Source organism: Chanos chanos, chromosome 2 (genome assembly GCF_902362185.1).
Source record: "Chanos chanos chromosome 2, fChaCha1.1, whole genome shotgun sequence".
In the NCBI taxonomy this organism is placed as follows: domain Eukaryota; kingdom Metazoa; phylum Chordata; class Actinopteri; order Gonorynchiformes; family Chanidae; genus Chanos; species Chanos chanos.
This window is the reverse complement of record NC_044496.1, coordinates 51677600-51701118: the sequence shown is the minus strand read 5'-3', so window position 1 is coordinate 51701118 and position 23519 is coordinate 51677600. Positions and strand designations below refer to the sequence as shown.

At 41.2% G+C, this 23519-nt stretch overlaps 1 protein-coding gene across 2 annotated transcripts in view; it reads left to right on the top strand.

Annotated features, from left to right (window-relative positions):
• Positions 1-1432: 1432 nt before the first annotated feature.
• Positions 1433-23519, top strand: part of ctnna1 (catenin (cadherin-associated protein), alpha 1) — a 68741-nt gene continuing 46654 nt past the window's right edge. For both annotated transcript variants that reach the window (XM_030792614.1, XM_030792606.1), the window contains exons 1-7: positions 1433-1716; positions 3157-3274; positions 3484-3679; positions 7999-8165; positions 10007-10126; positions 11055-11324; positions 16794-16997. In XM_030792614.1, coding sequence (XP_030648474.1) covers positions 3170-3274; positions 3484-3679; positions 7999-8165; positions 10007-10126; positions 11055-11324; positions 16794-16997 — 1062 coding nt within the window. In that variant the 5' untranslated portion in view covers positions 1433-1716; positions 3157-3169. The remainder of the gene's footprint in view (positions 1717-3156; positions 3275-3483; positions 3680-7998; positions 8166-10006; positions 10127-11054; positions 11325-16793; positions 16998-23519) is intronic.

Genomic DNA, 23519 nt, shown 5'->3' with positions numbered 1-23519 from the left:
CCTTGGCTTCTGCCGTTTTGTCACATTTATTTATTTATTTCCCTCTCAGCTGAGGAGTGGCTGTGCCTTTACAATAGGCAGCTTTATTTGATGCTGTGATTCTGGTAACCTGCAGAAAAGATTCATTTCTGTGGCCTAAATTGCTGCAGCTGTCGGTTACCTCTTCTTGTTTTTTTATGTTCCCATAAAGCTAAAATGAGGATGTGCCATATGACACAGCAAAAGACTGACTGTCTAGCATCAAAAAAATCATACTGATGAAGATAAAGTATTCATCTTCATGCAGCATCATCTTTTTATAAGGTTGTTATGAGTTGTGTGTGTGTGTGTGTGTGTGTTTACTTTAAATGCACCTGGTCCCCCCAGTAACCTGGTTACTGCCTCTACACTTCATTAAGCTCAAACACAAACACTCGGCTTGCACAAATTTCCTCTGTAAGATTCATGTTGGAATTCAGCACTTCAAAACAGAGAGCTGTTGTCATGCATACACTGTTTCCAACAAAACTGCTTAGCAGTGCACCTTTTCTGTATCACTTATAGAAAAAGAATAAGTCCACTATCTGTCTCACGGGCTATAATCTAAGCCCTGAGTGTTAAGTACATACACTGCAGAAAACAGTTCATCTTTGTAGAGAGCAACCACATATGATTTTGGGTAATGGTAACAGGTGAACCTTTAGTGAGTGTGTGTGTGTGTGTGTGTGTGTGTAAGGGGGAGGGGTGGTTGTGTAAGAAGAATAAAATGCAAAAGATTGTCAAGTGGATGGGGATTTGCGGGGGGGGGGGGGGGGGGGGGGGGCGCAGGGGGGTGTTATAATTTTATGTATGTAACAGATTTAACTTAACTCCAACTTTAGTTGATTTGGCAATGTTACATATGTAAAATAATACACAGTAATATGGCATTGGATAACAGTCATCTCTTGTTGATAGATGTTCCTCTATGCCACTGGTTAGTCACTGTTAATCATGAATTTCACTATGGCGCCAAATCTCACCTCATTTTCAGTCACGACCACCTGCTAGATGTTCAGCAGTGCCTTTCAAAGGGCACTCACTAACATCCAGCTTTGTTTTCATCATGTTCATCAAAACCCTTTCTCTAATATATCAAACTTATACAGTGCTCAAGCCAATACAACAACAGGCCCCTGTAGAGATACTCGTAAATAACGTTTGATATTTACATTTACGTTTAATATTTATATTTTTGTTTCGGGGGCAAGTGAATATTTAATTATTTTAACAGAATCCTTGAAACAGTCTTCAGCATATCAAAACTTTTATATTACGTTTTCAGTTGAATTTATGCTAACAATTGCGTCGTAGTTTCAGCAGAAGGGCCACACCCTTAACACACCTGATAAGTTGTGGGGAATGGCATTGTTTGGTCATGTTCCGCCATTCCAGGAAACAGCAGTCCCTCCCATTACTCCATAGAACCAAAGAAAGGGACCATCGACAACACTTTCAAAGTGAAACTCCTCAAAAAGTTGTGGATACACAGTTTAACTCTATACTACACGTCTGGAGCAAGTCTCTGACGACAAGTATCGTTAAACTTTCGATTGATCAATTGTTCGTCTGTTTAGTACAGTCGAAAGGGATTACAGAGTGTGTGGGAGAGACGGGAAAACTTTGAACCACAAAATTCTTAGCTCCATTCCTCCATTTTGAAGCGTCCCTTTTTATCAGTGGAATTCCTTGTTTTTGGTAAGTTTCTGTTCCCTCACTCTTAACTTTTCTTGACTCTGTAACTAATACAAACGTTTTTATCAACTTTTTTCTCTAGCATATGGCTTCAGTGTATTTGTTGTTAGTTTTGTAAACGAATTCGACTGGGGTCAAGTTGGCTAGCTAGCATTTGTAATGCGCCAACTTGGAATGCTAGCCCGTTTCCATGATACTCGGTGCAATTAAGTCCTGAACTCTGCCGAGTATGAGAAATTGTCTTTCTCGTAGTTCTTAATGGAAACAGTTTTGTTCACTAACCAACTTGCCACCATGCCTAACAGGTCACGGCATGACACTGTTTTGTTTAAGCAAAGAATGAGTTTAAATTCGTCGGAGGTATTCTGAGATATCACTATACAACATCGCCGACTTTCCGGTTGAGGAAGTTACGCGAAGTTAAATACAATATTAAGCCGCTCTGACCGAGTGAATGCTGAAAAGGGTAACATTGTGGAGAGCGCTTTGGATGGGCTCGGGATTATCAGTGCTCAGTATCACCGAAATCAATGAATTTAGGCAATTGCTTTGCAAACTATATCTTGCCCTTAATCTAAAGTTAGTTACTCCCGGTGCTTGTAATTTATAGCAATAATCCAATTTATGTAAGTTTCTTTGACCGTAGTAAAACAAGCGCTTAGGCCTTTACCACAGTTTCCTGCTTCAAAAGTACACCTTCGCATTTACAGAGTGAGACGGCCACCGCCCTCTCATTACCTCACTACGTGTGTTGCATCATGGTTTCGTATCAGACTTCGGAACAAATAAAAATCAAGTATATTATTTATTCAGAAATGTGTGTAGTTGCTGTTTTTATTTACCACTCTCTGACATAACAATACGTGTTTTATTCACCTTAATGTAATACACATTTTAGAATATCTATGTATGTCAAAATCAGTTAAGTTTTGAGACCGTTTGTATCTCTTTCTGGCTCATCAAAGATCAGCTAATTCCCAGGCCACAGGGCTAAGAGACCTGGCCTCCTTTTTTGGTTGATGGCCTGAACACAACTGAATTCTCGCCTGGGCAACTCCTTTTAGAGCTGTAGACCCAGTCATCAGCCTAGACCTCCAGCAGCTGCTGAACCCTGGGGCTCCCTGATTATCCATGTCTCTCAAAGCATGATGGTTAATCAATAGAATAGCAAGCACTGCATGAATAGGAAATCGAAAAATGGGTTGCAGTGTTGGAGTGCTGCACTAAAAGAAGTCAGGCTAGTTTTGGGTAGTGAACAAGTAAATTTATTTAGTTATATAACCCTCCTACTTATATGAAATTCAGTCAGTAATGTAATAAAACCTTCTTTTGGCTGTAGACTTAATATATAATGTATCATTCTTTATTTGAAAAATTACCTTGTCTGCTCAAGGCCTCTCACTTTGTCTCATTTTTCACATTTTATTGATCATTTTCTCTCAGAAAATTTGCAAACATGACTAGCATTAATACTGCCAACATCAACTTCAAGTGGGACCCTAAGAGCCTTGAAATCCGGACCCTTGCTGTGGAGAGATTGCTGGAGCCCCTGGTCACTCAGGTAATGTTTGATAAAAAATATTCTGTCATTTTACAGCTCTTGTGGTGGTCTTACAGTTATGCTCGACATTCATGCACCTCTCCGATTAGGTAACTGGATGAGCAGAGTCCTGGATCTCTTTACTGGGGTGTATTAACTGAATGCGTGATTTGTTTGGAAACATGGTCTGTTTTTTTTTTTTTTTGAAAATGATCTCTCTGTCCTGTAAGGTGACCACCCTGGTGAACTCCAGCAACAAAGGCCCATCCAACAAGAAAAAGGGCCGCTCCAAAAAAGCTCATGTCCTCGCAGCCTCGGTGGAGACAGCCACCCAGAACTTTCTGGAGAAAGGAGAGAAGATTGCGAAAGAGAGCCAGGTTCTCAAGGACGAGCTGACTGCAGCCGTGGAGGACGTCCGCAAGCAAGGTAAACGCTGCCCACTTGTGATGACAGAGTCTGGCACTGTGCTGAAGGATGTGTTCATTTGCCTTTCTCCCCCCCTGTTTATCTCCCTCGCTCAACATCTCTCTCTCTATCTTTTTTTTTTATTTTTTTAGTGGACATTGTATTCTTAGGATTTTTTTTTCCCGGTTTGCTACTGCAGTGGCTTGAACTGTTTGTTGTGTGGCAGAGTGAGTGTTACCCTCAGGCCATTTGTCCTATATATTCCCTCCACCATCTTGTATCATTAAACCTCTTTACACAGTGCAGCAGTATCACTCCATATTTTTTATTGAAGAGTGCTAGAATAGATAGGTTAATGGAGGGATTTAACCCTGTCAAGTTGTGCTGCTCCTCATTTTTCAATGGCTTGTTTGCTATGAGTTTTCGAAATGGCTTTTTGATATTGATGCTTGGTGAATAAGACATTCTGCTTGCCCCCCCCGCTCTCATTTAAATAGCGTTCATGTGTCTCCCGTCATCTATCAGGAGGCAGCGCCTCCAGGTAAATATGCAGGCATGGCTGTTTTGGCAGTTTGCACCTCAAGACTGTTCTGTCTTTTGTAAGGGGGCAACGTGGAGTTTCATGGCATCCTTGTTAAATTGTCATCTGTTGGTGGCTAATCCTTAGTATGTGTTCATATGCTTTCAGGCTAAAGAGGGATAGTCCCACTCATCGGTGCACAGCTTGTTGCTGCTCACTCTTGCTGTGCCATCAAAATGTTTCAGTTCAGCTCGGTTGCCGAGGATATGAAATCCATTCCTCTTAAATAGCCATATTGAACGTTCAAATTTCTGCAGTTGTCACAGTTGATGTCAGATTTTTGGAGTCACATCCACCTGTCGAGGACACACTCTGTTTTCTCGTACAGTATTTCAGATTACACCTATCACTTACTATCACAAGCTGTTCCATAGAAGTAACCATCAAGTCATCGCTGTCATCTCATGTCACCATTGCCTGACAAGAGCTGGTGCTGCCTGACTCACTGCAGGTGTCCGCTCTTCTGATATCAGCCTGGCATTTCACGGATTAGAGATGCCCCGCGTAGTGTAAACCTGCTTATCACTTGTTGAAGTTATGTCTTTGTCAGCGTTGTTGAGTTGGCATGCACTGCTCCTGCGTAACTCTTCAGTGTTTATTGACTCGAGTTTGTGGTTTTAAAAAAGTGTCAGGCGTCGGCTAAACAGATTGCTCCGCTGCTGGGGAACGTCAGGCTGATTTTAGTATGCTGTCAGTGGACTTGCATCCACAGACTGTTGTTAGCTGGTGCCTGTGACTGTCAGCTAAGCAGCGCCACGCGGCCATGCGTGGTCAGACTGATAATGCCACTGTTGAGTTGGGGCTCAACCATCCCCACATTGGGGGGAAAAAAAACCCCTAAAAACCTTTCTTATACCCAGTTGGGGCTTAGCAGCTGTTATGTGATCAGGAGGGGGAGAAAAATAGTTAGCCTGATGTAATCGTTGGATACACTAATACACATTAAAGCCTCTTCTGCTCCCTTTGAGTATGCGATTCGCCACCAACGCCACCCGAGTTTGCGTCTCCATGTTTACATGCTACATCTTCATGTTTCCGAGACGCAGCATCTTATTTATTGCAACAATCAAAACCCATCTTCTCGTACCTTTCAACAAGGGCTGCTAAATAATGCCACTTGAATGATAATGCTATCTGCACAGTCCTCCGGGGGAGCTGGCTGTTCACACTGCTTTTGTGTGACATCCATTTTAAACATTTCATCACGGGCCTCGGTGGTCTTCTTGTGAGAACTACTTTCGAGGTGATGGATGAGAGTTTATTAAAGCCACACTGATCACTATCAGTCCTGTGAAAATGGCCTTATTGATTGGGCCCTCAGGACGGAAAGACGGTCTTAAGGTGCTGGACACTTTTAGGTCTCTTTTGGGTCTATCGGTGGCAAAATCTATTTTTAAAGTTCAGGTCAAAAATAGGCAGGATCATCAAAGTGTCTTTTGTACCGCTGAGCCATTCTTTCCACGAGGCCCGCCTGTGTCCACAACCAGTTGGACTACAACAATAGAAATCTGCTGGTCAAAGTAACAGTCAAACCCTGACCTCATGATTTCCTGTTTGCATGGAGCACTGCACATTTTTTTCTCCGGCCAAAACCACCCGTCTGTGTAACGCGATCACAAAACCCTACTTGCCTAAATAGATTTCTTTGGTTTAGGCTCAGACAAGTCAAACCCTCAGACTGTTGAAGTTTTTAATGATTTTCTTTTTTGTTTTTTGTTTTAAGTCCCAGTTTATGGAATGCTTTGGGATGCTCTTCCTTTGTGAACTGAGTGAGGCCTTGTTAGAAGCTAGCACAGATGCTTCTTGTTGTACTGACTGATTACATATTGAAGGCTAATCTTGTGCTATGATATGTATTCTGTTAGGGGTCAGAGAGTTCTGTAAGGATTTGTGTAGTTCTAGATCTTGGAGGATACCACCGTCCGACAGACAAATCAGATGTGAACCTTTTTCTTGTTTCTGCGACTTTGAACTTGTTTCAAATATTTCACTGAACTGTGACATTTCATTCATACACCTAGTAACTTTACAGATCTGTTTTTCTGTGTGATTGTCAAAGATAAATGGGCAATCATACTGTGACTTTATGAACTTGTCTTGTGGTTTGCAGTTAATTACGGTGAACTCTTTTTGAACCACGGCTACCAAAATGACATATAATGCAGCTTAGTATTGTATAGTATTAAATAGCAGAAGTTTACCCGTCAAGCTCGAAGCTTGAATTTCTCTACTTACGTTTGTTTCAGAAATAGAAACGCCTGTCGTAGCAGAAGCAGTTCAGAAAATAGAAGGGCAGACTGAATCAGACTCTGGCATCACTCAGTGTTCACTCCAATAACTTAGCACTCCACAAACACCCAATCCTGCTTGCAAATAACTTGTAGCTGGCTGCTAGACTCCAGTAGACGAGACTCTAGTAGAATATTTATCGGTGTAGGCCGTATAAAAAAAAAAAAAAAAAAAGAATAAGCGCACCATTTCTTTTCACATTGAGAGTATCCATTGGGGTATGTTATTGTTTAAATTCAATTGAAATTTTGCTTAGTATGCTTAGGTAATTAGCTTGTGGGTCATTTGTTGTGGGAGAATATCACGATTTTTGTGTTCACACTTTCAGTGCCAGTAAATCAGACAAGGTTGTGCTTCTCACTTGACTGCTTGTGCATAATAAGTACAAACCAAACAAACAGACAAATCTAAACCTTGAACATGTCCGTGCCTCTGGAGATTAGGTTGTAAGCTCAGTATAAACCTTGAAAGAAAAGTTTTAAAAGCAGAGTCGATGACATTTTGACTTTGAATAGGATATTTTTGGTGAAAGTGACAGCCTTAGTTCACTTTGTGGAAGAGAATGTGTCGGAGGGCATGCGCCGTGTTTGCCTATGAAGTTGGCTCAGTCAAGGAGGTCTCTGCCCTTACTAAGAAGGACAGCCTGTTTCTCTTGCCCTTTCTTGCTGTCCTATTTCACAGATCAAACAAAGACTCCCTGATGCAATTAACTTGTAGACCCGCATCCGCGGTGATGAGCTTTTATCCGCCTCTTCTTCTTCTTTTCCTTTCTGGCCGTGCGGCATATGAGCAGCGCAGAGAGAGGCGCAGTGACTTCTGATGCACTTTCCTGTGGAGTTTTAGGGTAGAGAAATTAGCTGCTGAATTTAACGTTTGCATGTCACAGCTCACCACATAGCACTAAGTCATGGGAAATTATTCATGGAGTTTGTCCCCCAGATGGTCACGTTTTTGGTTCACTCAGTGTACCAAGACCACCAAGGGAAAAGACTTCTTGTGCAAAGAAGAAAGGGGGAAAAAAAAGGTCACACTTTCCAGTCATTCTCTACTGCACTAAACTGCTGCCTCCTGCTTGTGAAGCTGCTGCACTAGTGGTTTTGACGCATATTGTCAGGCCGACGCCCTTGTGTTCGCGACCCTTGCGCTGATTAGATGTCTTATTCTTAACTGTGGCAAAACATTCAACTGACTTTACTAAATTTCGCTATTTTCTATTATTTAGCACTTGAAGGCATTATTTGCCTGAGATTGTTGTTTGTTTATTTGAAAAAAAACCCCAAACAAACAAAAGCCTTTAATGGCAGAGGAATATCTGCTCTTGAATGTATGTTTTCACTCGTTTTAGCTCTTCGATACTGTTTTGTGGTGCCTATGTACCAGCATAATGCCTGTAAGGTCTGCGAACTATGAATTGTGTTTACATTGATGTCATGACCTTAACCTCGTGTGTTTTTTTTTTTTTCCCCTCCAGGAGAGTCCATGAAGCTGGCCTCAGGAGAGTTTGCTGAGGATCCGTGCTCTTCTGTGAAGAGGGGCAACATGGTCCGCGCTGCTCGCGCCCTCCTCTCAGCTGTTACTCACCTGCTGGTGTTGGCAGATATGGCTGATGTGTACAAACTCCTCCTGCAGCTCAAGCTGGTGAGATACACTGGCCCTTCCTGCCCAGTCTCCCATAAGTTCTCTCTCACTCTCTCTTTTTTTTTCTTCACTGCATAACATTTTTTATAGCACTCCATAGAGGTTACTCAAGGGGTTATGAAAACCCAGAGCGTTTGCTCCCCAGCAATCTCCTCCTGGCAGCTTTCCATCTTTTTAACACAGTCAGCTGCATACAAAACAGTAACTCTGTTCAAAATGTCAAGCTATTTTCTGTCTGTCTGTCTGTCTGTCTTTCTTCCTAAGACTCAGAACATATCGCAGATACTTCTAGCCTATCTGAAATGTAGATGGGTTAAAAATGTCCTTGTATCTTCTATTACGTATTGCTCAGGGCTCTTGTCTTTATCACAGTTATTTTAGACGTGCATATCTTACTCTTTCATGGAATCAGCTGACCCTTTGTATCAGGGTTCTTTTTATAGGGTAGCTCCATCATTGTCTCTAACCCTTGCCATTCCCTGGCTATGAGAGAAGCAGAAACTAAAGGAGTTGCTATAGCCAATATCCAGAAGTGTTTTCAGTGCCTGGACAGAACACACATTGAACGCCTTGGTCAATTTGTCTTTGTCCAGTAATACTGCTCACTAGTGTGAACCCTCCTCCCCTCCGCATGTTCTCTCTCTTCTGTCTCATGCTGAAGACCTGCATGTAATCTAGTTTCTTTATTAGCTAGCCTAGATGTTGAGTTTTGCAAAACTAATTATATTTTTCAACTCAACACACTGTATTGTCAAGAAACCGCCCATGTAGCGCTATACGTACAAACGCACATACAACTGCACAATGAGATTCATCTTGAAAAATTCTTTTATATGTTCGTATTTCAGACATTTTGTCAGCATCTGTTGCTTTTTTTTTTCTTTTGTAGAAGTATATCTTCTTATTCAGTTTGTTTGCATTAGGTGGATAGGTCAGTAGAAAGTAGATTACCAACACATTTTTCCTCCACAAGCTATTGAATTTTTTTTTTTTTTTGTATGTGGTCCTTGATTCAGCATAGAGAAGGGTGGTCACGTATGTGCTCGAAATAATTTAAGAATGTTGGCAGCTCTGTGAAAGGACTTTTGAGAGATTTCATTTGAAATGTATGATACCAAGTTGAGTGGATTATTTTTTTTTTTTTCAGCGTTAAGATTAGATTCCATGCTTGTGCTCTCTGTAATAAGTTATGATGGACGTTTGTGCAAGTGGGAGCCGAAGCTTTCTCCCGGAAGAGTACACTCTGTTTTTTTTTTGTGCCATTCTTCAGGGAGCAATGATTAAATGAGGGGAGTGCTTTCTAGGTATCCTTTTGTGACCAGGCTGCTACTCTTAGCTGATTTTCTTTTCCTTTTCTTTTTCTCTTTCTTTTTTTTTTTTTTTTGTTAAAGCAAATTGTGTTTAAGTATACTAGTCCACGGCATGATTAGGGATTACTAAGATGGTGTGCTTTAAGTGAGAAAGCATTTTCTTTTTTTTTTTTTTCTTTTTTTTTTTAACCACTGTATTAGCCAAAGTGTGATCTGAATGAAGAGCATTGTTTTGTATGTTTAAATCTAACCATGAGACGATGTATAATGCATAGCTTAACCAAGACTTAATCAGTAATAATGTCCAGCGCTGGAGGAAGTATAAATCTGTATCGGTTAAATAGGTATAAATTGGCATGGGTCTTTTAAATAGGTTTAAATTGAAACATTCACATTGCCTGATGCAGATGTAGGCTATTGATTCAGTGTTTTTTTTTTTTTTTTTCCCCTCCCTTCCTCAAGGTTGTTTACGTCTTAATTAGAGAGAAAAGCCTTCCTCTACTCTTATGGATTTCTGTTGTTTCCCTGCAGGTGGAGGAGAACCTTGTGAAGGTGCGCAATGCTGGTACTGAGCAAGACTTGGGCATTCAGTATAAGGCTCTGAAGCCTGAAGTGGATAAACTGAACTTGATGGCAGCTAAGAGACAGCAGGTAACATAAGGCACGGCAGCAGAAAATGTGTTAGCTTGTCTCTACCTGAATAGATCTTATCCCTTACAGAGGTCTGCTCACATCAAATAACATTAAGTCTTCCACCCACATATGAAGGGAAAGTTCTTTATGCCTCTGGTTGGAGATTAGATGCATATAAGCATGAACAATGTCTTTTTACCCATTGGGAAGGAAAAAGGACAGGCTTGCTACTGCAATAGTGACAAAATCCATTAAGTTGATGTGAGAATTGGATTGCTGATTTTGCTTATCAAGTTAGCTGAAAGTCAACAGTGGCGCATTTCATGATGAATTTTTCCAGGTGACATCACTGACTAATGAAATGATCACTATTTTCTTACTGAGATGGATTGTGTTACCTTGACAATTGTAATTATTTCACAGATCAAATATCGAGTCAAGCTATTCATTTGATAATTATTCAGTGTTATTCTTTTTCTCCCTCCTCTCATCTCCCGAGCATTGCTAGGCAATGCTTTGGTTTTTAATTACACAAATTCCCTTTTGAGATGCCTTACGTTTAGTCTTTAGACATTGTCTAACAGTTTGTCAGCTTAACCTACGACTGTGAAATTTTTGTCTAAAACTGGAATCCCCCCCCCCCGCCCATCTAATTTGTCAGTTTAAGCGAATGTATTTGGCCCTAGTTTAGGACAGAGGTCCTAAACTAGGACATCATCCATCCAATTGCCTGTGTGAAGATGTGCTACAGATTTTCAAAGCCATATATAAAAGCCCATGTAATGACCCATTTGTTTGTCCCGAGAGAGGCAACAATTGTCTTAGTCATTTAGACAAAGCCTTGTCAAATCCTAAACATTTTCAGTGGCCTCAGTTTTCCCTGTCAGTAATGTGAAATATCATCATCCGTCCCTACTGTCGTTGTCCCCCCCCGCTCCCGTGACAGGAGCTGAAGGACGTCCACCATAAAGACCAAATGGCCGCTGCCCGAGGGGTCTTGCAGAGGAACATTCCCATGCTGTACACGGCCTCGCGTGCCTGCCTCCAGCACCCTGATGTGGCTGCCTACAAGGCCAACCGTGACCTCATCTACAAGCAGCTGCAGAACGCTGTCTCTGGCATCTCCAATGCTGCCCAGGCTACCAGCACTGAGGAGTCGGCCTTCAACCAGCCGGCCGGGGGCGGAGAGTTGGCCTATGCCCTCAACAACTTTGATGTGAGTCAGAGGTTGGGGAGGGAGATGGTCTGCCAAATGTTTTTGTTAAAATGAACGGTATCACAGCAGAGACTCAGTTAGGAAGTCGCAGGGTGGAAATGACAGTTTTGGGAGTATCTCTTTTTTTTTCTGTATTTGGGAAAAAGTCAGTTTCATTAGTTAAAAATGGACATTTTCATTTTCTGGTGGTACACAAGTTTTCCATTTTTAATATATACCTTTTTATGTATGCTCTGCCCCTCATTTTAGACACAGTCAATAGGAACGGCTGTAACTCCCTTTTAAAGAAGTACAGATTTTTATCTCAAACAGAACTCAAATACTAAAACTTTCATAAAGGTTCCATCCTTTTCTGTAAGTGATCCCTCCCACAGTTTTAGGTGTGTGTAGAATGTGTGAGTGGATGGAAAGCAGAGAGGTAGTGTATTAATTACCAGTCTGTTTCCTCTTTCTGTTTTTATTGGTTTAAAATGGTTCTGTCAGCTAGGACTGAGACAGCAATGGGAAGTATCTTGAGGGGAAAAAGGAAATGGCGTGTGATGATACATAGAAAAGGCTTCATTTCACAAAACAGCATAAACACGTAAACACAGAACCAGGCCAGTTCTGCGATTCCAGGAAAACGGAATACAAGGAGCCCCCCAGTTACTGAATATACACACACACACACACACACACATACATACATATATATATATATATATATATATGGTCAAACCAACATCTGTGCATTTTAATCTGCTTTTTGACGGCCTTGAAATGCCGAAACTGTCCTATCTGAGAGCCTGTGATTTGGTTGAATTAGTCACTGATCTGTTTTTTTTTTTTTTTTTTTTTGTGCTTTAATAGCTGAATACCAAGAATAGAATATTCATTTTTATATTACAGCATTGCTTCTCAGTAACCCTAAGGCATGCTGAGTTCTTGGTTTGTAGTGGCTCATAATGGAGAACAAACTGTCAGCATATTGAAGTTCAGCTTTGAATGGTGGGAGATTCCTGTGAAAACTCTTAACCTTGTGAAATCTATCTTTGTCTCTTTCATTTTTGTGATATGTTTGTTTCTGTCAGTTGAAAGGTACAGAACCTTAAATCTGTTTACATATCCTCTGTTTTGATTGAACTTGATCCAGGAAGCAATAATCCAGGATTGAATCAGATTAATTTTGTATGCTGAAACAAAGCTGTGCCGTTGACCTTTAAGGTGTTATTGCAGGATTGTGCTGCAAATCCTGGATTGTTCATTTGGGGTAGTGATTGAGGTTGAACGAGGCCATGGCCTAAGGGTGAGCCAGAGGTCATCACAACCATATACTAGTCAAGTAAGGATGGATATTGAAAATTATAATGTAGTTTAGTAATGATGAGGTCCAATTAAAATTGTATATTTTAGAGTATTACATTTCTGGAAAATCACATTCACATGCCTGCTGTCAGTATACAGGAATGGTTTTGTGAACCATTGCTTATTTACTTATCTTTTTTTCATATGAATAATGTTGGGAGGGGTTTAGCTATAGTGCTTCCCAGTTCATTGAACCTGTATCTTTTTTATTATGTCAGATTTTTAGGTGTTTGAGTTCTTGAAGGGCTAGGTGTTATAGATTTCATTCTGAAGACCTGACGAGCTAAGTTATGTGCTGTAGATGATGAAGTTAATAGTCTCTCATAATGATTTTATTTCAGTGGGCTGTAGAGTTGTCAGTCATATACTATCTGGTCTAGTATGCAATATCGTAAGATTCCCATAATAAATGTATCCCGACGGACAGCTGTGTTTGTTGGCTTTGCTGCACTAGGTTAATAAAATGTGATGTGCGAAATCTATATTCCCAAATACTTTTTAAAATTGATTTTCACAATCTTTACTTAATGAGGGGCAAAGGTCTGAGGAGATTAACTGCTGTTCCAGTTAATCTTTAACATCACTAATTAGCCCCTGTCCATTAGTCCTCTGTGCCTATAGCAACCTGGCTCTTCAGAGAGAGAATATATACGACTTGCACATCTGGACAAATGATGGCCTTAATTGGGAGAGGAAAGCACAAGTCAATTTAAGTGATGCACTTGGTGTCCTTGTGTTCATTACGCATTGAATTAGTCACACCAGCCGTTTTACACTGGTGCTGTGAGGAGAAGGCTTATCTAGTGTGTCCAGCCTAATATTCGTCATGAGATTTTACAATAGTAGTTAGCGTGTTTTTTTTTTTTTTTTTGCTTTTAGCCTAAAGAAAATGCTGGTGGGTCAGATTAAGCACCACATGCCTTTGTATCAGCGTTTCTGTTTCTGGAGAGCAGGTGTGACGTAAGGCGATAGCGTCTCGTTCGGATCAGCCTTATCCTGAGGGTTTGGCCGGTTGTATTTTGAAATTCTGAGTTCTTTGGCACTCCATCAGTCTTCATGCTCCTTTTGTTTCTCCAGGTTGCAGAGCATTGCGCAGTCGTCTGTGGTCTTAAGCCTTGAACTGCTCAGGGACTCACACGCTCAGCAACGTAATCTTTTTTTTTTTTTTTCTCCATCATTCAAGACTCTGAATACATTAGGAAGTTTATAGATTAATGCAGAATTTATTAGTTAGTCATCATGACCGCTGTAGGTGTAATAACATGAATCATCATTCTGGCAGCCTGGTTTTTACTTATTTATTTATTTCAGTTTTTTTTTTAATGCACCCGGTGCAATTATCCTGATGGCTCCAGAACAAACTAGTCTTTTTCTACCCTTTAGTTTGTTAGTGTCTGTGGATGCTTTGTCTGTTGATGGCTTTAACCGTATCTCTTGACTTGTTTTAAACCGTTCCCATTTTCCCTGTCAGGAAGCAGTAGCCCCTGGGGAGACATCTTAAAAGATCACTCCTTATGCAGGAGGTTACATTGATATCCTGTCTCAAGAGTTGAAACCATTTGGTGGCGATAGTTTAATCATTATGTCAAGGAAGTGTGCGCAGGCCGTTAGATGCCAGCAGTTGTATCTGAAGAATAGCTTTTGAACTAAAGGCAAATATTTCAGCCTCCTGTCTTAATTTGCTAATCTAGGTAACCGTTTAATTGATGTTGATAGATAAGGATACTTGAATATTATAGCATAGTCATGTAGCTGGAATGATATGAATGTAGGACAGTTGTTAATAATAAAGGGAAAAGGTCCTGCCTTTTAATCAATACATGATCAGTTCAGAAGTGCTCTGCCATTATAGGAGCCTGTGGCTTTTTGTCTGCCGTTGCGTCACACCAACCACGTGGCCTTTGCTTGTACAGTAGTTGTTCTGTATCATGTGATGGACTGTGTGTTCCAAAGAGCTTGTTTGTTCCTTTGTATTCCTCCAAATGTTTATTGACACAAAGGACTCACCTTTTCATATAGATCTCGTAAGCGCAGAAGCGTTGCCCTGCTTTCTTCATGTTATTGAACAGTTCCTGTGCAGTTCTGATGAATTGCGTAGTCTTACACACTGAAGCCATGGTCACTGTACAAGTTATTAAATATATCCAGGTAATGTTTTCCAAACAGTTTGAGATCTCTGCTCTGTGAAGTGTGCTAAATAGAACTGATTTTGACACTGAAACAGTCAGTTCCAGTGAGTAACTGAAGGGGTAGCTCTTGAAGCAGCTTTTAGCAGTTTTAACTTGGGCTGAAATCCAGTTCTTACCTCTCCATTTCCACCCAAGGGATATATAAAGTGCACAACTGAGAGCCACTGAGAGTTTCCACGGCCACGGTTTCACACTTTGTCAGCATGGCATCGATGAGCCCGAGATGCAGGAAGGTTTTAATCTTGCAGTATCGGAACCGTGCCTCTTTTCAATGTCTGATGTGGAAGTGAATAAAGGAGCACGCTGTCTTTGTCATGGGCATAATTTTCTCTACAGGCTTCAGATACCGTTGGCAACAGACTGTGTTTCTTATTGTCATTCTGCAATTTTGCATGTCATATGTTAGAAGGTAAAAAAAAAAAGGGGGAAAAAAAATCGGCACAGATGTTGGCATGCATTTCTTTAGAGGGTAATTTCATTCTCACTCATAATAGCTGTACAAGGCAAAGCAGACTCATAAAGCAAAGACGTGATTGTGCTCACTCAGACAGATGGTGTCTTTTTTTTTTAATAGCAGGAGAAAATGAAAGCTGTGGCAAAGGGGGGGGGGGGGTGGGGGGGAGGGAAGGTGCTAGTGTACCGTACCCTCGATCATATGCATTCGTAATTTCCTGGTGACCAGGCAGAAACTTCAGCTCACATGCACATTTTTTCCACCTCAGTTCCTGGTGCCTAATTTCAAGCTGAAGCAACTTCGAATGAGTCAGAGGCTTGTTGCTATGGCAGTGAAACACGCAAGCAGAGGAGGGTCAGACGACACGATGCTAATATGCATCCAGCACTAACAACTGAATTGTCGAATATTTTACTGATAATACGGCATCAGATGGAAGGTCCTGTAACGTATCGAAGATGACTTTCTCTAGCCGTGAGCCGTGGCAGCGATTCACCTGCTGTTTCTTCCACAGCGTGACAACATTTTCTCTCAGCTCAGCTCTCCCTCATGAAAACTGACGTTAACAACTTTATTTTCTGACCAGGAGAGGTAGGGATGGGTCTTCCTGAAGAAAATGCACTAGGTACTGCTATTCCCAAAAAAGGAATGGAATGGAATAAAAAAAAAACAAAAAAACAACCAGTGATGTGCAAAATGTCCCTATGGTCTTCAAGGCCAAAAAAAAAGTCGCATATTTCATATGCATAACTGCACTTTTAAGACCCAGGGTTTAATCTCAGGCACCTTGGCAGTGTACAGCTATTTGCTACATTAAAAAGCCTAGTCATGACCAGATGTAGGGATCTGCTTGTTCTTATGATGTCCATAGGTAGGTTTCCAAAACAAACAAATATTTACACCCTCTCAGTCTGCTGTGAATTTGAGTAGGTTTTTCTATGCCGTCTCTTAGGCTGCAAAAGACGGTTTTTAAAACAGGCAGTTTAGGACCCTGGTGCTGACCCAGAGAGCTGTCAGGAAAGCATAGAGAAGCGAACATGGTCCCTGATTGAAAGATGCCAGTGGCTTTAAATGGCATTGAAATCTAAAACCTTCATTTTTTGGAGTCTTTGAATTATTGATTCTACCAATTAAAAGGATCATAGCCTCTGCCTTGGTATGGCCTCAGCCATTCTGAACATTTTTGAGATTCAGGTTTCTACCAGCGGCACCTGTCATGGCTTTGAAGGTTCGCATATTTGCTGTTGTAAGCCCCGCAGGAATCAGTGATAATGATGGTCGTTTAGCTGTCCAACTTTTCCCTCAGGTCCAGCTGTTGGTATGTCAACACTTGTCAAATCACCTTTCCCTAGGGTGGTTCTTTTTTGCCTCCTGTAAGGGGGGGAAAAAAAACAGTATTTTTTTTTTCTTTTTTTTATTCCTGAATCCCTCGCTCACCTTCTGTCTCCCTGTCTCACGCTTTTTCTTTTTTTTTTTTTACAGAAACAAATCATTGTGGACCCACTGAATTTCAGCGAGGAGCGATTCCGTCCCTCCCTGGAGGAGCGCTTGGAGAGCATCATCAGCGGAGCTGCCCTCATGGCCGATTCCTCCTGCACGCGTGATGACCGCCGTGAGCGCATCGTGGCCGAGTGTAACTCCGTGCGTCAGGCGCTGCAGGATCTGCTGTCAGAGTACATGGGCAACGTAGGTTCACTCTCAAACAGTTTCAAACCTCCCCCCACCCCCCCCAATCTTTTTTTTTTTTTCCTGCCCCTGCTACACCCCACCCTTTCTGCTCCCCCACAGCTGAGGATGTCAACAGTATGTAACCACCTGCTGCCTGAGCTGAAACGCTCCTGTTGAGAGGGAGAATCCTTTATTCTGGGAACAGTGCACACATCCAGTTTTTAGCTTGGCATTTAAAAAAGAAACCGCAATCTGCAGAAACCCACCTGCTGGGTTTTTTGCCGAATGCCGTTCCACTTCCTGTCTGGTAGTGAATGTTATGTAACCATGCTTTTTTTTTTTTTTTTTTTTTTTTTGGTACCGTTAGTGATGGAATCATAGAATCATTTGGCGTAAGCTGTACGCTCCAATAATGTATAACCTCCGTTGGCATTATTTTGTAATTTGACAGAACAAAAGGCCTTTTCTGAAGGTAATAGCATACGTTCTCAGAGGTGGTTTCTTTTCCGAAAAAGAAGCACTTGAAAGCTACTGGAGTTTAAAGCTTATGAGTTTAAAGGACCCATCACATTTCCCTTGAGTGTATTGCTCAGTGGTTGAGTTAGCTCAGCTCCTCGCAGTTTGGTGAAGAGTGAAGAACAAGGTTTTTTTTTTATGTATCTCTATTGTTTTCACCATCTAAGTTTGGCCTCATGTTACTTCTGTTCCTTCTCCAAGTTTAGGGTTGTTTCATCATAGGTTGCCTTAAAATTGCTTTTGACATTTAAGAAGAGCAGACAGCAGTCTCTTGGAAGTTGGTGTCTTGTCCTGTTTAATGACTAGCTTTGTAGTATTTCTCTCACGTATAGATAAAACTTGTCGCTGCTTTGGAAACAGTCGGGCAGAATCTTTCCTAATTGATAAAATAAACAAAATGAATAATTTAAGTAAAGGAGGAACTGCATTCCATATTAATAGCAAATGTGTGGAGCATTCTTGCCCTAGACTTTCCCGTAGGGAGCTTTTGCCTCTGAAAATACTACCTCATTTGAGCTCTGCTGTTCATATGCACAGAGGAGCAGTGTTCCCTGGCACAGTACTACTCTCTCTCTCTCTCTCTCTCTCTCTCTCTCTCTCTCTCTCTCTCTCTCTCTCTCTCTCTCTCATGCTCTCTCTCTCTCTCTCTCTTTCTCCCTTTCTCTCTCTCTCTCCTTCTCTCTGCCACAGCTCAGCTACATCTGTGTTTTAACCACCTTCAGTCCCCAGCTCCCTGTCATTTAACAGTGGAAATATCTCACCATTTGATGCTCAACAATGAGAGAACTAGACAGCCAGAGACATTTTAAGTGTATTGCTGCAGTATTGCTCTATATCTTACCATCTTTGTGCCAACATCTCTCATTTTTCCAATTCAATTTTTTTTTGGGGGGGGGGGGATAGAGGGATTTAACATGTGGATCACAGAGACACATGGCCACTAAGGTGGTACAGTGTCACAGATGGCACCCAGTATAATGCCGGTTGATGTCTCACAGATGCCTCTGACTCTATCTATCCGTCAGACAAAAAAAAAAAAAAAAAACACAAAGAAATGTCGGAGTGCAGTGCAATCTGAAAGTGCAACACCATTCTCTGCAGCTCGGGCTGACAGATTTTAGATGGCTTGTTGGAAGTTACATGATGTAACACAGGACCTGGATCCTGAGTGTGTGCTCAAGTCATAAAAATCCATTTTTAGCAGTACGGGTGTGAAAGACGGGGAAATGGAACTCTGATAATATCTAGTGAGTACACCTGCATAGATAAGGCTTAGACATTCAATAAATGTCAAATTACACGTCCGTCTGACCGTGCTCTGTTTTAAACGACGCTGTTGAATTGTTCTCTCGCCTGAAATAGAAAATCATACTTGATTGATTTTTGAACAGCCGTTGCTAGTTATAAATGTGTGTTCGCTTTTGACCATGTACGTTACGAATCTGTAGGTATTCTGTTGTGCTGTATGTTGGGCATGGATTTCAGTGGTTGCCATACCGATATGATTGCATGAAAAATGTTTGTGTAATTGGACAGTGTCCCTAGAAATAATTCTGACAGTAAGATTTTTTTCCCCCCCGACTGTTTGGTATTCATATTTCTCCGTTGAGATAAATGACAAAGGAGAGCATGTCTCTGAAGATGTGTCACTCGTTTTGAATACTTATGAGCTTCTGTCCATGCATCTCCGAGTCCCCGATTGTTTTATTGCTCATCCTGACCACTGCCGGCTTATTTTGATGTCTGGAGTCATTCAAGCAATACTTGGGTTGTTTCAAAACAGGTTTTCTACTCGACTAAGCCCTGTGCCGCATGTCTGCTGAACGCAGAGTCGCCCTTGGCCCCTGAAGCAGAGTTGACATGACATGGCTTTGGCTGCTCAGATGAGAAGCAGATGAAGGACATGATATGTCCACTGCATGCTGCCAGCCTCATGCCAGAAAAGGGCTCCCAGAGACCGCAGGACTCCCCATCGCCACTGTGTCATCTCCTGTCCTACATTCTGTCTGACATCCTGTCTTTAGACCGCCTCTCACTCTGACTGCTGTAAACGTCAGACCTGTTGGGAAGTAAATTTAGATTCAGTTATGTCAGGCTTGGCCACTCTTCCACTGTTGGAACTGATAAGACTCACAATCGGTTCTCGCCCATTTCGGTCACTGTTTGTGTTCTGGTAAATGAAGTTTGATGACCCGCAATACTGCAGTAGTTAAATTGGCTGTTCCCGGTTCAGCTGTAACGTACTGAAGGGTCGAAGCAGAATTGGTGAAAAATAATGGGTGGTGTTGGGAAAACATGGGCCTTTGCTCGTACGCTGCTGCGACCACTGAGAGACACATTACAGTCTCTGCCCCTCACTGCCTCTCTTTCTCCATTTCCTCATAGTCACCATCCAGTCCTGATTTTAAATGGTGCGTATGACTGACTTGACCACTGTTTTTGGTTTTTTCAGGTTTACTCTCGTTATCCTCCTGCCTGAATTATTATGCTGATGATACCAGCAAGGTTTTCCCCAAAAGTGAGAAAGTCAGAGCAAAGCACCCTCTAAGGCTGAATTTCATTTTCTTGATGGAAGTGTTAGTTTTGTTTCTGCACACAGGGAGCTTCGTCTTGATTTAATGATGATCCCCTACTTAATTAAACATAAGGGACTCATAGACTATCAGCTTATGTGCATTTTTTCCCCCCACCTACAGAACACTGAAGGAATCCTTTCAGTTTGGTTAGGGAAAGTAAACAGTACCAGTCAGAAGTTTGCATCTTCTAATTCAAGGGTTTTTCTTTATGTTTATTATTTTTATTTTCTTCATTGTAGAACAATGCTGAAGGCATCAAAACTATGAAATAACACACATGGAATTATGTAGTAAGCCAAAAAAAAAAAAAAAAGTGTAAACAAAGCACAATGTAGAAAACAGTAAAAATAAAGAAAAACCCTTGAACGAGCCGGTGCGTCCAAGCTTTTGACTGCTCCTGTAGGTTGCCTCAGATGAAAGAGGATAGGAAAAAAGTCAGTTGTGCCCTTGACTTTCCACATGTTCTTGTCTTTTTTTTTGTTGACTGAATCTGAGCATGTGCTGCTCTGCATTTCTTGTCAGTGTCACATGATGTTTCTGCTCTAAACATTTCTGCTACATGTGATTAATAATACATTCTCAAATCCTTAGTTTCTGTAAGAGATGAGAGTATACAAGACAGATTGACATTAAAAGGGTTTGACAAGCTAAGCTGCTGACATTTAAATTTCATCAGCTAGAAGACAAACAGCAAAGGGATCTGTAAAAACACATGCTCTTTCCCTGCTAGCTCTTCAGGAAACATGTGGACTGAGGATACTGAGGATACTACCTTTTTCCAAACACCCCCCCCCCCCTCCCTTTGCCTTGGGCATTCAGAGTGACTGACACTCTGTCTCTTTTCATGACACCTCCCCTCTGCTCACAGCGGCGTCTTGCCACGAGCTGTGGATCATTTTCACAATTTTGGATTTTTGGATGCAGCCTCCAGACTCCAGCTTGGTTTATATTTCATTTTTTCCCCCCCAGTATACTGAAAGCTATTCTTGTTTTTAAGCACAAACAACATAGGTGGCAAGATTTCATTAAGGCGTTAACATTTCACCATTATTTTCTTTTAAATTCGCCAAATGTTTTCAGTTAAGATTTAATCAGGTTGCAGTGGAGAGGAACAGTGACAATTACTGTGTAGCAAATTGATATTACATCAGTTCAGCTTGGCCCATTGTCTTCATCAGTTTTGGGTTTTTCTCAAATTGAAGGGGGTTAAAACAGGCTATAATTCAAAGAAAAAAGTTCATCGGATTCAATTTATCTTGTTGTAATCTCATCAACAAGCATAATTAAAGCAAATTACAGAACACACCGTGTATCAAGGGAAAGATTTAATGTCCCTTAGGCTTTGGGTATATTTACAGCCATCCATAAAACACAAGCTTGTCACTAACAGGCTGTCAGACGGCCTTTCCCAGACCCTGCCCTTGATCTCTTGCTGTTGAAATCTGGCCTCTTTGATTGGCTAAGCTGGCAGGTAGATGAGCTACAGTTACCCCCACAGCAGCAATTACACAAGACTTAAGAAGTATTGTGCCCGTATCAGAGAGTCGAGGGGCGGGAAAAAAATCCCCATCCTATCCTTTCCACACTGTCCGAGAAGAGAAATGGAATGACCTGAGAGCCACATTATCTTTATTTGCTGTACCAAGAGCTTATAAAACCATAAGGCGTCGATTTAAATCTTAATCAAAAAAATAATACGGCCATATTTTCTTATTGGATGCTGTTTCAGGTTTAATGCCTGCTGTTGTCATAGTGCGATGCACAGAGGCAATCGCAGCGGCATCTCTTTTAAATGCTGATTAGCCAAGTATGTTATACCCTCAGGTCAAACAGGCTTTAAATGTTTGTCCTAGCTCTCTTGTTTTTTTTTTTTTTTTCCAACCAGGCTTTGTGCACTGGGTTGAAGATGCGTACTGTGGTTACCTCATTAGCCCTTTTTGTTTTTATTTATTTATTTTTTCTGTGGTTGGTGGTGTTGCATTTATGAGATGAATAAAACTCAGTGGTTGTGACCAATTTGTCTCGTCCTGTAAGATACCAAGCCTAACTGTAGAGGGTCAGTATGTTTTGATAGGCTTAATTGAGATGTTTTACTCTCAAATTGTCCCATATTTCCATTTATGGTGATTTTTCTCCCCTGTTAATAGATCAGTGACCTATTTAAGGTTCATTTAAACAGGCCTTTTCCAACTGCTTAACAAATCCATTAGCCACCCACTGCAAGACTCATGTTTTCCAGCATTGCATTTGGCATCATTGTTGGCTGTGAGCCGGCCTGACCTCATTGCAGTTTATACAGAGTTTGATATTACGCTTGTTCAGGAAGAGGAGCTGTGGCACAGATGAGAGATTTATGCCCTGTCCTCTCATCACCCATAGCATGCTGGAAGAGCTATCGCCTTTAAGTGGACCATAGATTCTGTGAATTTATATGTGTGTGTATGTGTACGTACACACACACACATATATGTACGTGTGTGTGTGTGTGTGTATGTATGTATGTGTGTGTGTGTGTATATATATATATATATATATATATATATATATAATTATTATTATTTTTTTTTCTGTTTTCTCCTCTCCTCCTATATTCAATTCAGACAGACTTATACCACTGCATTCTCACAGGATAGAGGATAAGTCTGTGGAGTTAGTGTCGTCCTCAGTGATGGACAGTTTCTATTAAGGGCCGTTGAAGCTTTTGATGTCATTTGGAATGTTGAAATTGGGACTTTAAGCCCCGCTGAAGGTTATGTTTTGTGTCAGTTTTATTGAGAGGCTAAGTGAATTCTGGAGTATCCCTCCTGTCGTATGTTATCTCCCCTGCTTGCATATTTATATAATGACCTTCCCAAATTTTTCAGCTATACTCCTGTGAGAAATTCTTGTTGAGCATGTCAGCTGACATTAAAAAAACATTAGGAGCAGCACAGAGTGTCTGAATTGAGGGCCTGATCTGTATGTTAAAATCTATGTTGTCTTGTAAGTGGGACATCTTGGATTTCAGTAACCCATCCACAAAAAAAGTGTTCTGACTATAGATGAAATTTACTGACTGGCTGCAAGTGTGCATAATCAGATCTGTCTTTAGTTGTCTGTTGCTTAGTCTTGTAATAATGTTCTGTTGGGGGGAAGGGGGGGGGGGGGGGCGGGTGGTCTTTGTAGTATTATTGCCCACGGGCTGAACTCCGTTTGACCTACAGTTCATGATTTCTGTTCATATACCAAGCAGATATGAAATTATTACATGAGAGGGATTTTTCTCATATTGACTTTTCCTTTGGGAAAGAAAATTCTGCATCTGAAAGAATAAAGCATGACAGACCCCTCGAGGTGAAAATCAGGTAGACGAAGAGTGCCTTGAGTAGATGTTCACAGACCAATACATATTTGGCTCAGAAAAGTAACAGAAAGTGCTCTTTAACAAAGGTTAGGCTCTGTAAAGAGA